This window comes from Macrosteles quadrilineatus, unplaced genomic scaffold (genome assembly GCF_028750875.1).
Source record: "Macrosteles quadrilineatus isolate MER2022 unplaced genomic scaffold, UCM_ALF_1.0 Scaffold_9__3_contigs__length_116548681, whole genome shotgun sequence".
Taxonomy (NCBI): Eukaryota; Metazoa; Arthropoda; class Insecta; order Hemiptera; family Cicadellidae; genus Macrosteles; species Macrosteles quadrilineatus.
In genome coordinates this window covers 82,057,365-82,076,523 of record NW_026542602.1, presented here as the reverse complement: position 1 = coordinate 82,076,523, position 19,159 = coordinate 82,057,365, and the positions used below count along the sequence as shown (strand labels likewise).

The 19,159-nt window shown below is 35.8% G+C and overlaps 1 protein-coding gene across 3 annotated transcripts; it reads left to right on the top strand.

Moving 5' to 3' along the window:
- Nucleotides 1–405: 405 nt before the first annotated feature.
- Nucleotides 406–17,335, top strand: LOC129002396 (BTB/POZ domain-containing protein 2-like). Of its 3 annotated transcripts, none has more exons than XM_054430166.1 (11): nt 406–654; nt 1,740–2,017; nt 2,728–2,948; nt 3,737–3,851; nt 7,489–7,709; nt 8,159–8,422; nt 8,826–8,879; nt 9,369–9,456; nt 13,403–13,549; nt 14,398–14,568; nt 16,463–17,335. In XM_054430166.1, the coding sequence occupies exons 2-10, from the start codon at nt 1,748–1,750 to the stop codon at nt 14,554–14,556; spliced, it is 1,539 nt and encodes a 512-aa protein (XP_054286141.1). In that variant the 5' UTR covers nt 406–654; nt 1,740–1,747; the 3' UTR covers nt 14,557–14,568; nt 16,463–17,335. The 3 variants fall into 3 exon arrangements, with proteins under 3 accessions (XP_054286141.1, XP_054286142.1, XP_054286140.1); XM_054430167.1 differs by having other exon boundaries at nt 406–779; nt 2,809–2,948; XM_054430165.1 differs by having other exon boundaries at nt 406–779.
- Nucleotides 17,336–19,159: the final 1,824 nt, after the last annotated feature.

The window sequence follows — 19,159 nt, the reverse complement described above, 5'->3', positions numbered from 1 at the left end:
TATATTGTTTTTCGTGCAACATGCATGTATAGCTGTCACGTCCTGTAAATCCACGGCCGCCTTTGGTAAATCATGTATTTTTATTTATCAAAACTATGTTGTTATCGCATTTCATATTATTATATTTCATATTATTATATTTCATATTATTTATTAGTATTTCATATTTGTTATAATATTTAATTATTGATCACACTATAACTATTTCACTTTAGCAGAACCGTTCAGCATTGAATATAAAATAGCATCTTGTGAGGTGAATAATCAATGACTCCAGTATTCTTAATGAGAAATCAATAATCAAATTATATTTTACTCCACGACCTTCTTCCCTGCTGACCCTAGCAGACAGAAAAAATCAAACCTGAAAACATCTGTCTATTGTCTATGTCTACTGTCAAAATGAAAATGAATGATCAAACAACATCAAGATTCACATTCAAGCGAAGAATCAAGAGAACTTTGAAATAATAAGGCGAATTGAAACCAGGAAGGAACAAATCAAGAAACGAATTCAAGAAAAAATATAAGTGAAAGTAGTGTGAACAACTGTGTATATTTGAATGAATTTATGTAGAAATCAACATCTTGTTGAAGTTGATGTTGCTGCTGTGCTGTTTTTGTTAGCAGAACTACCATGTCTTTGAACAGATGGTAATGTGATTTTGTAGCTAACAATCAAGTTTCTACAAAATAGGCGTGCAGTTGTGTTTCTGCCTAATTGGCTATATAAAATTATAAGTATTTTTTCAAAAAACTTCACCTTTATAGGCTAAAAGGTTAGTCCAAGATTTATTTCGTACTTTCTTAGGCTAAAACTAGGCCAGGCCTAAGTTACCTGTAATTTAAAATAAAAGCCACCAAAATAAGTGGCTTTAAATTTCCTATATTTTTAGGGCATTAGCCTAGCTATTTTTTGGCTAAATATCAAAAGTGTGCCTTACTTAATTTTAGATTTATGAATTGAGTTCACGTTATTAATTTTTTAAGTTTTTATGCGTGTCTGTAGAAGTGGTGTGGTGTGGTAGGACAGTTTTGAGCTGGAATGTCTTTTTCCCGGGAAAATACGGGTAACTTACGGCATAGAACCTAAGATATTTTATTGGATAAAATAAATTTATATAAGATATTTAAATAAGATAAATTAGTTTAATACATACGTAAGTATATTGTATAGGATAAAATTGGGCTGCACTATACTTTAGGTCCTACACTCATTCGAATGAAAATATCGATCGATATATCGATTAATCGATTGTTTCATTCGAATGAGTGTAGGACTTAAAGTAAAGTGCAGCCTAAAATTGTTTTCACGTTGTATGATGTTGATTTTATGTAGGTATTGGATATGACTGTTTTAAGCCATAAGTTAACTTAAGTACTTTGTTAAAATTGTGTGACGGCTGATGTCTGTGACTATAATTAACATGTTGACAAGGTTGGGACTTGCGTTCAAAGATGTTAAAACAAGTACTAAGTCTGTTTATAGAAACATTCCTACAATAGAAAAATTCAGACTAACTTATACAGCAAATGAGTTGTTCTCGGCCTAAAAATATTAGGCTAAATCTGCATCACACAGGCCTAAGTTCTAGGCATTATTTAATTTAAAAGTTTTAGCTACAGTAACTTGATTGAAAGAAGAGATAAGCTCTATAACTTACTGTGTAGTGTCACCACTGTAAAATAGAAAGCTCTCTTATAAATTAAAGTATTCTCCAAATACGCTTTGATTCCAGATCATATAATGTCCCCTGGAAAAACTTGTATCGCAAATGATGTTACTAGCAGACTGGGGAATGGTGATGATGGAGCACCACAAAATATGCTGTCTAACCCTCCTTGTAACCTAACATCCAATCAGCTGCCACGCTCTGAATCCCCAGACAGTTCAGCGAGTGTTAGCGGGACTCAAACCCTCAATGACGTACCTGGAGTCAGCTTCAGTCAGAACAACAGTAGCAGCTACTTGCCCAACAGCCACCCTGTGTACAACTGGCAGGCTACCAAGACAACTGTAAGTTGCTTTTTATTTTATATGTTAAAATTTTAATTTTATTTAAACATATTAACTTAATATCAAATGTATTGGGGTGTTGTTAAAGGGGTTGCCTTGTTATCAGAAGGTCGGTTTGATACAAATACAGTCATTAGCTTTTTGATGGCTTGAAACTAGACCCAGCTTTTGTTTTTTAAGGAAATGGTCCTGCCTGGCTGAAGGAATGGCTGGTCTTAGTCATATCAAAACTACGCAGTAATATCACTTCATTCCATAGGCTACTCATCCATCACTCATATCCGTACGTTAGAGCAGTTGGCGGGGGTACTTTTGTGAAAACATTTGTGTATTGCTATTCATTGACCCCTACCCCCAGCACTGCGATTAACCGGTACCCGTCTGTTTTAGTTCGGCTAGCAGCGACCCGTCCACGTGCACGGGTCTAGTGGTGATCGGTTTCGATTGGACACTCTAGTCACCATCAGACCCAATAGGGGAATGACAAGAATCAAAATGGCATTCCTTATATACTATTGGCTACCGGAAGTACCGTCCAACCTTCAAGTGCTAGCGCTAAAACCCAATGACCAAATCCAATATTATTTTCCAAGGCTGACTTAAACAATTTTGGGGTATATTTTAAGAGCACAAATTTTAGCAACAATTATAGAGTTTGTTTTAAATGAGCACAAACATCATAGCAGTTTTTAACTATTCTGCTCTCTTAGGTGAAAGAGAGGTTTGCATTCATGTTTAACAACGAGATATTGAGTGACGTCCACTTTATTGTTGGTCGGGACTTGTCACAGCAGCGTATCCCTGCTCACAAGTTCGTCTTGGCTGTCGGCAGTGCTGTGTTTGACGCTATGTTCAACGGAACGCTGGCAACGCAGTCTGACACTGTCGAACTGCCAGACGTCGAGCCAGCTGCATTTTTGGCATTACTCAAGTGAGTAGTGTACACATAGCTGAGACTTTTGGAGAGTTGTATATTATTTGAGAGAATAAACAAAATTATAAGCTCAATGTTAGCGCCTTTTTGGGCAGTCATTCCAGACATTATTGGGTCAAGATAACTGTGTGCTCAAGCCTATCACAGCAGTGGCTTGCCCTTGGTACTTATGCTGTAGGCTAATGATGTTTTAGTCTTTATCAATATCAACACATCTATGTGTGACCAACTTCAGACCAGAAGGGCAGTTAAATAAAAAAATTATTACTTTTTATAGGTTATTTAAATAGTTTTTGTGCCTTGATCTGTATTTTTTTAGTTATTGATAATTCAAAAACAAGATCAATGAAAAAGCATTGGGTGAGCCGGTACCGTGCTGTACAAGTGAGAAGTGTACTGATGACAAGTAGTGGCAGGTATCAGGATCTGAACCCACGACATAGGTGGGGCTTAGGCCCAAAGTCTGTGACGCCACCGACTCACCAAGAACTGCACACCCTGCAAAGAGTTTTTTTTGTTTTATTTTAGTTCCTACCTAGTACAGAAACTCCTTAAATTCAACACCACTCTGTTTCGTTCTTAATAACAGAGAATCATATACATCACCACTAGAACTTTGTGCATTCACTTTAATACGCAGGTGTATTTAGGGGTTTAATGAATATTTCAAGTGGTTCCACAATTTTACTTCTCCAAAGAAATATTATATACACCTAACCAACCTATAGGGTACCTACATAAGTAATTATATGAGTCATAAAGAAAAAGAATGATTAATGTTGCAGATTTCTTTATTCCGATGAAGTCCAAATCGGTCCAGAAACAGTGATGACAACTTTGTACACAGCCAAGAAATACGCAGTTCCTGCACTGGAACGTCATTGTGTTGATTTCCTCAAGGTAGGGAGATGAAGTGATTCTGCAAGATTACATTGTGGGGGGGGGGGGGGGGGGAGAAGCGCATGAGTTTTAAACCACAATTGTAAGGTCAGACATTAAAATATTTTTTTCAATTAATTGACAGCCTGCTTGCCTTATAGTATATTCATACTGAATAAAAAAGTTAACAATTTATATAGTACTAAGACTGATAGTTTTTATTTTTATTTTCTTTATAAAGTATTCTTTGTCATGCGTTATTGGTTTGATAAATTGTTCTTACTTTGATTTTTGGCAAAGACACAAATTTATTGATTTCATTTAATCAAAATTCTTTTATTGAAAATGGCGTATTATAGTGATCTTCAAATATGTATCGATATAACATAATTTTAAATTATTTTTCAATTCATTTGGCCTACCGCACACGAGAGACTTTTTGTTGGCCGACTATTTAGTCAGAGTCGGGAGTCAAAGTCTGCCCCATTGTGATAAATCTAAACGCGCACACGGGCTGACCGCAGCAAGACAGTCGGCAAACTGTCTGGGCATTTCGGTGCTGACCGATTTTCCCGCCGACTGCTCCCCGACTCAACTATCGTGTCGCATTGATAAAGGCATAGAGACAAATTAATCTGAACGCGCACACTGACGACTAAAAAGTCTGTCAGTCCGACAGACTTTTATTGTGTGTGCGCTCTATGCAAGCAGTGCACGTGTTTTGCGAGACGAAAAATTTGATAAACTTATTGATGAAGTGGAGGCATGGCCCCCATAGGCGTAGTCAGAGAGAAGCAGGGGGCAGCAGTCCCCCCTTAAAAGCCAGGATAAAGTATAAAAAATTTAGATCCAAGAAAAATTGTATTTGTAACAGAAAAGATTAATAAGATAGCTTACAGATTTTGTATGACATTTTTTTACACATGTTTTAAATTTTTCATTAGTTTCTGAGTGATTTCTTCAATTAAATAAAAATTCCAACAGTAGTAATAAACAGACAAATTTCTTGCAATATGTATAAACTAAGAACTTTGTGCAGTATAATATAAACCAATTTTTTTGTGTTTTACGGGACTAACTAATAAATTCTAACTAGTTAGAATTTTTACTAACTTTTCCAATTATGCGGAAGCATCTCAAATATGGGTTATTTATTTCACATGATGAGTGAGGGTTGCATGCGGCCTTGAGAGGTCAGCGCCCTTGTAGACAAACAACAGAGGGGGGGGGGGGGGGGGGAGAGAAAGTAAAGTCCAGTTGCTTTGGAATGAAGTGGGCCTGTGGAAGGGCAGTGACGGCCATTATCAACACCCCAAGCACTGGGGGTGGGAAGGGGAAATGTTTGTTTGGTGATTGATATATCCTCTCAATTATCAAAACATTGTCTTCAGTTGATGTTCATTATCTGACAAGTTTTAAGTAATTTGTTTCTGTTGTCGTCATGTAAAATGTGACAATAGTTGATTAAAACACAAGTACTGTACAAGGGGACCGAGCTTGCTCGAGGTGTTCAAGAGGTAAAAAATAGAGCTTGTAAGCCTACAAATATTTTCAGTCTTACTACTATTAATTAAGTTGAAAAGTCAATTCGTTTTCGGTGGACATCCACTCATCCTCAGTTTACCTTACAAACTAATTAATGTAGACGAGCAATTTATAAAATGTCTACAATAAGCTTCAATAAAACTCATGTTACATAACACCTGTTATCTGTTGACCGTTATTGCATTAAGTCACTGGGATCGCGGAACGTCGCAACTATAACTACGGGATGGTGTAATAACGCATAGATTCGTTCGGCGCATAGTCGAAAACTACAAAACTTCCTTGGCCTTTCCATTAGATTTTAATTTCAATATCAGTGTATAATGTTTTGCGGTAAAACACTTGTTTTTTAACAGAGTTGTAATCATCCCTTTGGTTAGTAATACATCATACAATACAAATGTATTATATAAGCAATTCTCAATAGCATTGCAATTGGAGGAAATCGTAGGAGCAGTTTTTTTTAAATCACTGTGCGCAAACTGTACTCATATTATAGTATAGATTATGAACAAACAATGAAACAATATTAACCTACACTAACCCTCTCAATTTTAAATATCTAATTATTCTTTGAATTCTCTATCTATTCTTTATACTGAAGTGGTTATTTAAGTTGTACTCTATTCCATCGGGAAGAATATAAAAAAAAATATAACTCCACGAAGAAACTTGAGATATTTTTATTTTAGTTCAGTGCCCCATGAGTAATGCAAGGGGTATCAGAAAAACAAACAATTTAAACACCTTGGCTCTGATAACAGTAAGTTATAAATATACCAGCCATAAATGCTTTATGTTTCCGCGTTCTGCGTTAGAATGCAGGGCGAAGCCCTACTCACTATGTTAATATGTAATGAATAATTTGGTTAGTGTTAAATATTTGAATTTAAAATGTTGATGTTTTTTTAAGTTCTATCTGGTGTTTATAGTTGATTATAGACTTTTTGATGTATCAAAATAATTTTAAGTTTTATGACCATAATTGTAGCGACGTGTATATTTGCCCTACGCTCACTAAGGAATGCATTTATCCGTATATATACGTCTAACGCTTGTAAATTTTGTTTAGGAAAACTTTTTTTAATAAACTGTTAAAAAGGTGGAAAAAAAGTCATGATACGAACAATATGACATCTTTATTATTTAAAGACAAAACTGACTTATCTAATCATAGGTAATAGAATAAAAATATTGATTCCAATCATTCAATCTAAATATAATTTTCAATAAACAATACAACACATCCTAAAGCACTGAATATTCCACTAATCTTATCTTACTAGATTAACTTAACTCAAGAACACGTAAACACTAAAGTTTGTCTGCACAAAACAATAACATGAGCATGACTCAGCAACTGGTTTTGTAAACAACAGATGTTACGAGATCAGTGATGCCAACCCATCAATCAGAAATTAACCATAAAAATCAAAACATTTATTGCAGCAATAATAGGCCTATTGATTAATGTCCTAAAGTAACCTTTGACGGGCAAGAAACAATTTAAAATACATAAATGACCTTAACATGTTTGACTTATGCTTGTGACCTTCAGATTGAGTTGCGTACATATATGTCCAACGCTTGCAACTGAAGAGCTTCATTGACAAATATATACTCCAACGCTAGGGAAGGGTTTATCTAAATCAACAACAATCCCAGCTGTACAAAATGAAAGACACTCTAAAATATGTTTATGAAGTAATACCATGGATAAAACATACTCCCTTAGTAGATTTCTTATGTTGAAGGAACAGCTGAAGACAATTTTATTGTTAATTCTGTATGGTGTACTGCAGAGGTCGTGTTTTGGGTTCAAAATAGAGCATAGCAGAGTGTGCTACTTTCAAAATTATGTTTTTCTCCCTTAGTTTTTGGTTCTATGGGATTTTATGTGACATAAGAAATTTACAATAAGTTGTCCTTAAAATTACGAGTAATTTACATCAGCGCTCTCTTCTTGTGACTCTATTCAACTAATAGTTAGTCATAAGTTTTTATTCTAAAAACAGCTTTAACCTTTAGATAAAAATGGAATATCTAGTTTTATCCATAGTCAAAGGTAATGTCAAGTGTTTTATTTGCTAACGTCATCTGTTTTGGGTTTTAGTCTAACCTGGGCCCTGACAATGCCTTCATGCTGCTCACCCAAGCACGTTTGTTTGACGAGCCCCAGCTAGCAGCTCTCTGTCTAGACACTATAGACAAGAACACGGCCGAAGCTTTGGCGGCTGACGGATTTACAGATGTTGATTTGGACACGTTACGATGTGTCTTGGAGCGTGACACCTTACGTATACGAGAGGCCAAACTGTTCCAAGCAGTAGTTAGGTTAGTGATTTTCAAAGATTGGCTTTAGTTTAAGCACATTATAGGCCTTCATAAATTGGTAGCATTGAAAGTGCTTACAGATAATTCAGTGGTAAACAATTTTTTAGAATTTTATTTGCTTCCAAGTTTTTTCTTCATTTATTTAATAGTGCTTACTCGGTGATAAGGGTATTATCAGTTACGTATCACATTGAAATATGAGATATTTTTTGTGGAATTTTCAATCAGACCATTTTGAGAAATATAACAAATGAAATTAATTTGTCAAGTGCTAATCCATCCGAACATATATCTACTCTTATTCTAGTTGATTAATTGAAGCAATGTTTTTGCTTCTAAGTTATAATTAGTCTCTCTCTACATAGTATTTGAATTTTGAAAACATAATAGACAATTTCCAAGTATAGATAACAAAGTCCGATGTTTATGCTAATTACATATTGGTACAGGTGGGGTATAGCAGAGTGTGGACGACAAGAGCTGTCAGTCACTCCCCAGAACCAGAGGTCTGTCCTGGGTGACAGTCTAGGACTCATCAGGTTCCCGCTCATGTCTGTGGAGGAATTTGCTTGCGGCGCGGCTCAGTCGGGTATCCTCACTGACCGCGAGGTTGTCTCCCTCTTCCTATACTTTACTGTCAACCCGAAGCCCAGCGTCAACTTTACAGACACCCCTCGCTGCTCGATGACTGGCAAAGAACAGAGTGTCAACCGGTAAATTAAAATGTTCTACAATGTTGTGTTGTGCCATTATTTTGCAATTTTTTTTAAGTTCCTTCTTAGGATGATAAATTTGAAACATAAATTTAACTTAAAACATAAACATAGCTTGACTCTCCATTTTAAAACTCCATTTTGACAGGACGTTTGGACGTTAACACAGTAAACCTTTTTTAGTCAACTCTGATGATTGAGGTCAATGCATCATGGAATTATATGTTCACATTATTTTCTTTGTGGGTTCACATTTTAGCACTAAATTGTGAAATCCACACAAGTATCTTATCAGTCTTTGATTGTGATTTTTGTTCAGGGTTATAGACTTTTTTGTAGTAATTCTCCTAAAATGTTGGCTTTGGCACTGTATTTGTTATTTCCACATTTTTTGTACTTTCAGGTTCCAGCAGATCGAGAGCCGTTGGGGATACAGTGGCACCAGTGATAGGATAAGGTATGATTACAAAATTACTTCATTAATTATTTTATCTCAACCAAAAAGCCAATTTGGTCAATATTTGTTGCATACAAAGTTAGAATTATTCTCTTTCGGAGGAGGATAATGCTTATTGTAATGTAGTCATAAAGCTTAACATGGTATCTTTGAAGGAGAAAGGGCCCTGAACCCTAAGTAAATTAAGATTGAAAAAAAACTTACACGTCTGCCTTCCCAGACATATAATAGTTTCATAAAGATTCATGGCGATTATAAAATTCCAGCCTAAAGAGCTGTCGTGCATTCTTTTTATCAATCTCCTTCTGTTCTGCTTCTGTTTTCTCAGTCACAGAATGCTTAGAAGGAATGACTTGTAATTATTGTACGCTTTTGTGTCCGTAGTTATAGTCTTGGACTCTAGATTCTTCATAGATTAAAAGTCTTGAGCTCTGCAGTACCGTTCAATAATACCTACCTGAAAGTTTAATAACATTTTTAATTTTGCAGGTTTATAGCAGATCGAAGGATTTTTGTCGTGGGATTCGGACTGTATGGATCCATTCATGGGCCAACTGATTACGATGTTACATTGCAGGTAAGGTCATGATTTTCCAGATATTCTTACATAGTAAAATACAGTGGAACTTGGATAATTCGAACCTCAAGGGACCAGCTAAAAACTTCGAATTATCCAAAAATTCGAATTAAATAAGTTCTTATAACCAGGGCCGTAAACAATAAAAACACGTTTTAAATTCAAACTATTAACTTTATTGATACTATTTGAACATTAATTTATTGAATAATGCCTATTACAGTAATAGTATACAATAAAAATAACTTGCAATCGCTCAAACGACAACGAAATTATGTACAAAACTAAAATTAACTAACCTTAAAATGTCCTCAGCAATAGCTGAACTGCACGCAAACTTCACACGATTACCAATAGTCCAAAGCAAAATATTAAGCAAAATAGGCCCTATACAGGACAACAGGACAGAAATAGAAAAATATCGGCCAAAGAGAACTAAAAGTTTGGAGACCGTATTGACTGATTGTTAAACAAAAAACATATCAAATCTAATTTATTGTTTTACAAAAAAAGAAGAGATTTTGGCTTGTTTCTTTGAGTTTAATCTCTCGGCCATGATAAATGATTCTAAAACATCTAATGATTTAAACTGTACATCACCGACATCATTTCTGCTCTCCACAAATCGCCGAATTTCTCTCAGGTAGGTCATGGCGTCGGCTGCATTCGGTACTGGCGTTTCTTCTTCATCGGCCGGTGACCCGACGATCTCGTCCCCCGATCCATCGTCATTTTGTTCCTCGGTGTCGAGGACTTCTGCTACGATGTCGGCGTCAGTTAATTCACCGCACACAGCGACATTTTCGTCTACATTAAGAAAGTCCTCGTACAAGATGGTTTGATTGGGTGCCACATCCTCCCAGCCGTCGATTGGTAGAGTTTCGTCCGTTACAGTTTCTTCGGCGCTTTCTTCGTCGGTTTTAACAAAACCTGACTTTTTGAAGCAGTTTTTTATTGTTTCCGGCTTCACTTTGTCCCACGCTTGTTTGCACATTCGCGATGCTTCTAAAATGTCCAGCTTTATTTTGAGGGCGTTTCCTTCCCCGGACAGGATATTCTCGACCAACAAACCCCTGTAAAAGTGTTTCAAGTTTTTTATGATCCCTTGATCCATGGGCTGGACAACAGAGGTCATGTTGGCTGGGAAAAAAACCACTTTGACATTTTCCATGACAGGTATGGTGTTGTGTGCCGTGCAATTGTCAATGAAAAGGAGAACCTGTCGATTTTCTTTAACAAACCGTTTGTCCAACTTCATTAGCCACTTCGCAAAAAGGTCACTTGTCATCCAAGCCTTAGAACTGCTTACATATTCTACTGGCTTAGACTTGACATTTTTAAAGCAACGAGGATTGGCCGATTTTCCAATCATCAACAAAGGCAGCTTTTGCGAACCATCCATATTAGCACCAACCAATAGCGTGATTCTCTCCTTGCTTAATTTCCCCCCGTGGCACTTTTCGTCCTTAAATGCAAGTGTTTTATCGGGCGTGCATTTGAAAAAAAGACCGGTTTCGTCAACGTTAAAAATATTTCTCGGGTCTCTGTCCTGGATCATCTCTTCCAGATCGTTCTTCCACTGATTAGCTTCCTGCAGGTTCACCGCCCCACTTTCACCACACACTGCCTTAAACAAAATTTTATTGCGCTCCTTAAAACCATCCAGCCACCCAGTGCTAGCTTTAAAGTTTTGCTTCCCTAATTCTTTAGCAAATTGCTCAGCCTTGATTCTAATCAAAGGACCGCTCACAGGAACTTTCTTGTCTCTGGTCTGCTTGAACCATTTAAGCACACAATTGTCGACATCCGGATTTCCTGGCTCTCGCGATCGTTTCCTGTCTTTATCAAATTCCTCTGCACTGCTGAGAATTTTATGTTTATTTTTTAAGTAAGTTGATAAGGTGTTGGGTGGAATTCCAAAGTCTTTCGCGATTTCAGATTTTTTCTTGACTCCTTTTTCCACTTCTTTGATCACAGCGACTTTTTCAGCTAATGTCAAAGTTTTATAAGACCCTGGTTTTTTCGATGAGGTTGATGCCATGATCACTACACAGTTACACTCACTAAAAGTTAATGTATACAGTAGTGCAGTACGGTACGTTAAAACTACAGTACTGTACACGTAATCACTTGAAACTAAAAGTCTAAGACAACAGCAAAACTACGTTAGGTAACGGCCTTCACGCAAACCGATACAGACCACGCACAATGCGACACTGAAAAGAGGTCAGTGGTGGTGGGTGGGAGAGGAGAAAGGGGAAGGGAGTGTAGGGTACAATGACCTGTAGGGCGGTGGCGGGAGGGGAGGTATGAGTCATCAGACTAAACGCAGGCGCGCGAGGGCTGGCACTTGTTCTAACGCAAACATTTCGTCAAATGTGGCTTGGAATATGTTTTTTATTTATTATTTTTGAATATATTTAGAGTAATAATTTAATGATTTGGCACTTAAAAATTCGAATTATCCAAAATAAAATTCGAATTATCCACGTTATTTTAGCATTGTTTTAATACAAAATGCTAGGGACCACGGGAAAAATTCGAATTAAAGAAGATTTCGAATTAAAGAAGTTCGAATTATCCAGGTTCCACTGTATTTGATATTTCGTGTTTGCCTTTCCAGTTTCAGTAAATCATTGAAATCAGTAAATAATGTATTAAAAAATCACCCAAAACTCTACACCTTGTTGTTTTTAAAGTTGCCTGGTTATCCTGAAAAATTCAGTTAGTATTTTTAAGGCAGCTCCAGACATGCTCCATTTGCCAAGCACGGAACAGTGACTCGCCGAATCACGAGTAGTGTGGATAGGTGTTTGTCTATTTAGCGAGCAGCAAACATTTCTGTTTCGGTTTTCCCGTTCATTGTCAGTATTTTTGCACACATCAAAGTAAACGAATACTTGCTATTCCCGAAACTAACGAAAAACAAACAGTTGCTCAGAAAACAACACATATGTTTAGACTTTTACTCGTTAATCGGCGAATAGCAAGACAACTAGATCGCCAAACGTCAAATATTTCGTGCTTAGCGACCGGCACATGTCTGGAGCTGCCTTTATGGTTTAAAACTGAACTCAGCTGTCCTTGATCATTGGGCTTTTAAAAACGATTTTGGCTAAAGAATCAGCTGATCTAAGCAAGTTACAAAGCCACACAGATTATTATTATTATAACCACTAGCAGAGTACCCGTCCTTCGTTCAAACTAACACACAAACTTTCACATTTATAATATTACATTATAACCATTATCAATAATTAAATGGGGAAAGCCACTTATGGATCATCTTACGTATCTACACCTGCCTTGTATTCATATTCAGCTTAGAATATGTACCTAGGACCTAGGGTGTACATCTGTCTTGAAATAATGATAGTGATATCTGAAAAATTCAAAAGTAAATGAAGTTTAATTTCAGGAGATGTTTTGCAACTAATTAATTCTAACACAAAATATAGACTTTGTTATGTTTTATTCCTACATTTCTGGTGACGAAGTACCTTTGTCACGTAGGTATTGAAGATACAGTTTCACATTAAATATCTCCTATACAATCTAATATGTTTGCGATGTTCTTTGCGTTGACTTACTTTTTAACTATACCCACATTAATATTTTGTTCATTATTTTTACCTAATCAATTGATTCAGTTGGGATATCATGGTGGTGCCAACTTCCAGTTAGATTTTTTAACAATTTACACTTTTTAAGTAAAAGATTTTTACAATTTTATGTGATGTGATGGTTTTTTGGTGGACTGGACTTGAGAGGGACAGTTTTGATCCCCAACATAAATTTTTTTTATATTGCAAGATTGAACCGGTTTCCATTAAAAGGTGTAATGATAAAAAAATGTGACTGGCATTGATTTGTGTCACTAAATTGATTTGATTTGTAACTGAAAGAAAGATTATAATTATAAAACCAATACATTCTCCCTGTTTAGGTGATTCACACGGCTTCAGGCAACATTTGCGGCTCGAACAGCACAAGCTTCAGCTGTGATGGAACCAGTTACACGTTCAGAGTCATGTTCAAGGAACCGGTTGAGATCTTGCCCAATACAAGCTACACAGCATCTGCCACACTCAAGGTAGTGCCTAGCTCGTTAGCGTTTGTTGGATATTACAAAATATTGGAATTTAAAACTTGTTATTTTAAGTACGGTATATCGGGTTTAAGGAATTTGTGGTGGATAGGTTGGACAGCTTTCCATAATTTTTCTCCATAACCTTTAATTAATGTTCAACATACAAAGATCCAGTCCAGTTTTTTTTTTTTTACTGTAGGTAATACAAATTGGGTATTTTCATGTTTTGAGGCTACAAGAAAAATCAAATTATGAAAAATTAAAAAACAACCCATAACATTTTGTTTTTATGACCCAATCCTGCTGTTTTGTGAACTCATTCAAGATTATCCTGTTCTACAAATTCTTGCTAAACTTAATCAAAATCGGACCAAAACTACTTGAGTTATCGAGTTAATGGATACACCCACATTTGCATTTATAAAAATTCTAGGAATAGTGTTTCTGGCATCTGGGAGCATCATAATAAAAAGTAAATTAGTCTCAAGTTTGAGTCTTACTGTTCACCTATAGTAATACCTTCTTCCCTTTAGAGGAAATTCTCAAAAATAATACTTTATTACTATAACACATTCTGTGAGTGGCTCAATGAACTATACTTACTTTCTGCCGTGGCTCCACAAATCTCAGTTGATTCTTATCCTCGTGTTCCAGCCTCTTCCACCCTTCTCTGTCAATGAACTATATTCTTTTTAAATCAAGAATGTGCTGTAGCTAGTTGTCCATATAGGTGGGATTTTGACTTCAGTAACCAAAAGTCAATAACGGTGGGATTATAATGAATGTTTTTGTAACGTACATGAACATTGAAATGTTTTGAATCGTGTTATATTTTGGATATCAATTTCCAGGGACCAGACTCACACTATGGTACCAGAGGTCAACGCAAGGTCGTGGTAGATTGTCCCAGTGGTGGTAAGGTGACGTTCCAGTTCTCCTACGCAGCTGGCAACAACAACGGCACTTCAGTAGAGGATGGGCAGATTCCTGAGATTCTCTTCTACACTTAAATTATTTAACAGGTGAGGAGTAAATCAAACATCTGCTGTAGTTGTGATACAAACATAATCCTGCTATGATAGCAATTGGTGTAACATTATTAATTCTTTTTTTGATTTCTCCATAAAAACATTAATTTTTTTTATATATCTAATAGAATATGGATAACTGATCGTGTCTGCCTCTTTGATTGTTCATATGTTCCAAAGAACCAGTTTTGTTTTTAGCAAATTTCCCATAGAGGGAATAAGCTACTACCGAAGGTCTCACAGTATGATCTAGACCCTGGACCATTACTTTTTTTTACATTGATTTCCCCACACATAAAAACACCATTTGTTTAAATTCATAAGTATCATATCTTATCTTATCTAACAGGAGCAGGCCGAGACCATAAAAAGCTCTTAATCCGAAAAGTTGAATTATTGCGCACCCCATACAGTTGTTTTATTGATTGATAGACCCTACAAATTCAGGCATCCGATGAAAGCCTGTAGTCTTCCAATTAATTCCTCCTCGTGTGTCTACCTCTAACCAAATTGCCAAGAGTTATCCTTCTAGCATCAGAGAGCTTTTCACAATCAAAGAGCAGGTGATCAGCTGTCTCCTCTGACCTACCGCAGTGCCTACAGATTGGTTCACCATCAAACAAGCCCATCCGTTGTAAATGTTTCCTGAATTACCCATGGCCAGTTATCCCACAGTGTTTCCCATTTCGTTTGATATTTGGATTTAACCTAACCTAAAAACGTGTTGTACATTGTTTGAAAAAACTAATTATTTGTATGATTTATAGTAACTGTGGGAAAAAATATAATGTGTAACACGAGTGCAAACTACCTTTGCTGCACTCGAAAAGCTTTCTATACTCACCTATGGCTCGTGCGTAAACATTTCTCGTGTGTGCAGTCACTTCGCCCCTAGTTTAACTATTTCCTTTTTATTTTTCCATGATACATAACAGTTTGCACTTTCTTTACAAACCATTTTGTGGAGCTTAAAAAAATTGTTTAGTTTTATTGAAGCCTATAATTGCGCCAAATGGTTATGGAGAAAACTTGAAAAACTGTAAATTTTAAATTTAAAATTCACACATTTAGAATAAGAAAACTGTTGTAGTTAGATTTTTATGGGTATATTTTGATTGATTTTTATGGGTATATTTTGATTACATTTGGAAAAATTCATCTTTTTCATACCAAGTTTTTTTACTAAAAATGTACTGGTACTTTTTTACACTCTTTGTAGCAGCAACCCTAAATCCGTTTTTTTATAGGGAATAAATTTGACATGTACAAGGAAATATTTTAGTGAAAATAAAATCAGGCAAATGGAAATTCGCTTAGTCTGCCAGTTTGCTGTGGAGGGGGTGTTGTTGTTTATTGTTATTTTTTTTCAGTCATAGTAGACTTCCAAATCTTGGTCTTCGGTAGATGATTAAATCATTCAATGGACAAAAAATACAGCAAAAAAATAAGGCTCGTTTCACGTATACCCGTCATGCCGTCAACTCGACGGGTGCACTGTTCACCTTTCAAATTCTCTTTATTCATTTGCAGTTCAAGTTACTATACAATAAGTAGCGTCAAATAAATATGCCGACACCCGCAGTTGTACCCTAGCTTGTTAAACTTGTGTATCGTACTTGTAGGGATAGAAATGGAACGTAATAGAGAGCAATTGCAATGTTAATTTTGTACAGAGGGCTGAAAAGAAGTGGGAAGAATCAAGGGCACCACCCTTTAAACGTGAAAAGAAACTAAAGAAGGAAATGTGGAACAGAATTTTTTTTAAGTTTTTGGTGTTATCTTGCTCCTTAGCTAAAGTGAATCTTTTTCAAATGTAACATACAAGTAGATGTTTATTGAGGTAAATAGTAAATTGTTAACTTACTAAATATCAATTTTGACTTTTCAGTGGATGGGACTCAGAAGACTGTGATCTGAAGATTGTGTCAGTTTAAAATGGCCTACACAATTTTGGTTTAGGTAATGATAAAAATATATCAATACTTATTTTTGTTCAATGTTTCGTCAAAAATGAATACAAGACAAGTGTTATGACTGACTATTTAATGTTAGATGATTATTTTTTAGAATACTCTGAGTGTAGGGGTTGCACAGAAGCTTGTTAGCTTTATAAAGAAGACAAGGTTTATTTGGTCAGTAATCATAATGATTTCTTTATTATTTAAAAACAGAATTAATAAGTTTACGTTTGATTATATACAGGGTTAGTAACTATTTGTCTAACTCGTGATATTTTTAACTATCAAACATATAATACTCAATTTGACTGCGACAAAACAATTTTTTAATGCTGGCATAGCCATAAATAACTTATATAGGGCCTACAATATAATAATCATTGTGTGATTTATTCTTAGGCTGTATACCTACATTAAATTAAATTAATTAGTTGAACATTTCAAGGTTCTTTCTAAGCAATTGCAGCTTGTTGTACATGTTGGATCGTAAGTATTTAGCTCTTACAAATGAGTATTCCTATAAAATACCAGTAACAAGATCAAGATGGCTCTGAAATTAACTATCATCTAAAGTGTATATGCACGTCAAATGTTAAGATACTAAAACTGTTGAACAGAAGTTTATCTTAATAATTTTAGCTTTTTTACTTGGTTCTAAAGCTCAAAGGTAAATAAATGTCTGTAAAGCATAACCAAAAATGGTGCTGTGATCAGGAAGAAGTACCGAAATATCTGACCACTCTTAAATTTGTGTTTTGGTTTTTGAAACCATTCAAGTGTCATCTATCGTCCAACAAGCTTGATTGAAAAAGAATTTAGTTTCTGCATTTCAGGACACTAGTTGTCCCTTAAACGCTTAAACCTTGCTAAGAGATAAAATGTTGAAAATGGATTATACAATTGAAGAGCTAATTCAGTACGCTAATCTCTGTGATTATTTAACAATATGTAAGTGTAATGTATAACTGTTTACTGTTTAAGTGCAAATGATGAAACATAATTCACAACTCCTTTACAGAAGCAACAAATAAACTAAAAAAACTACCCATACAAAATTCTGTAGTGGTTTTGGTTCAGTTTAGTGAAGAGACTGATGTGTTTTTGATTCAGAGCACATCGGACAGCATTTGCTAATGTCAGTGAAACACAACTAATTAGGGTCAGTTAACACGTTCAGTGCTGACTACGACCACGATCAGCCTACATCAATTGATGTAGTTGCGCAACCCCCACTACATTAGTTCAGTATGGCCCAGCGCACACGGTGTGACTGTTTTACAGCTTTCGTTGCAAACCAGTTGCGCGTGCAACTGTTTTGTGACATCGGCAATGTATTTCAGTGGGGAGGCGCACACGACGCAACTGGTTGTATGCAATTTCAAAAAAAGTTTGAAACCAGTCACATATAACTGTGGGCCCGATGTTGCAGTTGCGTTGCAGACTTCAGTTGCACGAGACCACAGGGTGTTTTTGTGGTGTTTGGTGGTATTTTGGTGGAATTTTGACGGCCGTATGGTGTTTTTAGTGTTTATAATTTCCCATCCGAATAGCTCTAGCTGCTACAAACAGCCTAGTACTAACATTCTTGCTCAAATAAGAGTGAACCCAATGTTCTCTCAGTACCCTTCTCTGTCTTCGGTATTGATAATAGCTAATAACGTCTTCTTCGTCTGAGTCTGACGTAGTAAGCGCACTTAAGACCTTAAAACAACGTAACTGCACTAAATTTGCACTCCACTGATTGCACAACAGACGCAACTGTAGTTGTAAAACAGTCACACCGTGTGTGGACAGAAGTTTTGTTTCAGTTGCAAACTGGTTCCAGACGCAACTGGTTTGCAACAGTTGTAAAACAGTCACACCGTGTGCGCTGGGCCTATGAGCTCAACCATTGCCGGGGAACATTAAAATCGTTGCTAGCTTTGCCGCTATGGTTTGCATAAACTTTTTCAATGGACTAAAATACCCTGAAACCTACGGAGTTTGTATTTGGTTGTCTGATCTCACATTTTTTTATAGTTCGCCATGATTTTTTTAATGAAAAAATATAGAATGAAGAAAAGTTTAAATAATATGTCTGTAGTTGTTATACTCATTTTTAAGTGTTTCAGTGTTTCAGTAGATGCATTGATGTTTTTGTTTTGCGCTTGTTGTATCTGACCACCATTGTTAAAGACACTAGTTTGTGTTTGAAAGAATGAATTTATTGAAATGGTCAAGTTTCCGGGTCAAAGCCTAATATAGGGTCTACAAAGATAGTTTCATTCATCATGGTTGTGATTTAGTCAACGGATCTTCATTTGTACATTTTAAGTTCAATATTTAGAATCTCAGAACATTCCTTGAAATGTATACTTGTCTATATCAGTATTTGTCAGACAAATTTTGTTTAGAACAATTCAACATAACTTAGCTTTACTAGATTTTAAGTATGATGCTTTTGACTGATGTGTGTTGTACCAAAATAAACTTAATTTGTGTAAAAAAATTGATGGCTTCAATTTAAAATCCTGTACTTGTACTTGGTTGAAACTATTAAGAATGGAATTTACTCCATGAAGCAGAAGGTCTATTGAGTAGTCAGTGATTTCTGTATTAACATCCCTGTACAATTGAATGCTCTTCAC

Coding starts and splice junctions, on each gene's coding strand:
- LOC129002396 (XM_054430166.1), top strand. CDS start 1,748: ATGTCCCCTGGAAAAACTTGTATCGCAAATGATGTTACTAGCAGACTG. Junction 7,710..8,158: donor CTGTTCCAAGCAGTAGTTAG/GTTAGTGATTTT, acceptor ATATTGGTACAG/GTGGGGTATAGCAGAGTGTG. Junction 8,880..9,368: donor GGCACCAGTGATAGGATAAG/GTATGATTACAA, acceptor TTAATTTTGCAG/GTTTATAGCAGATCGAAGGA.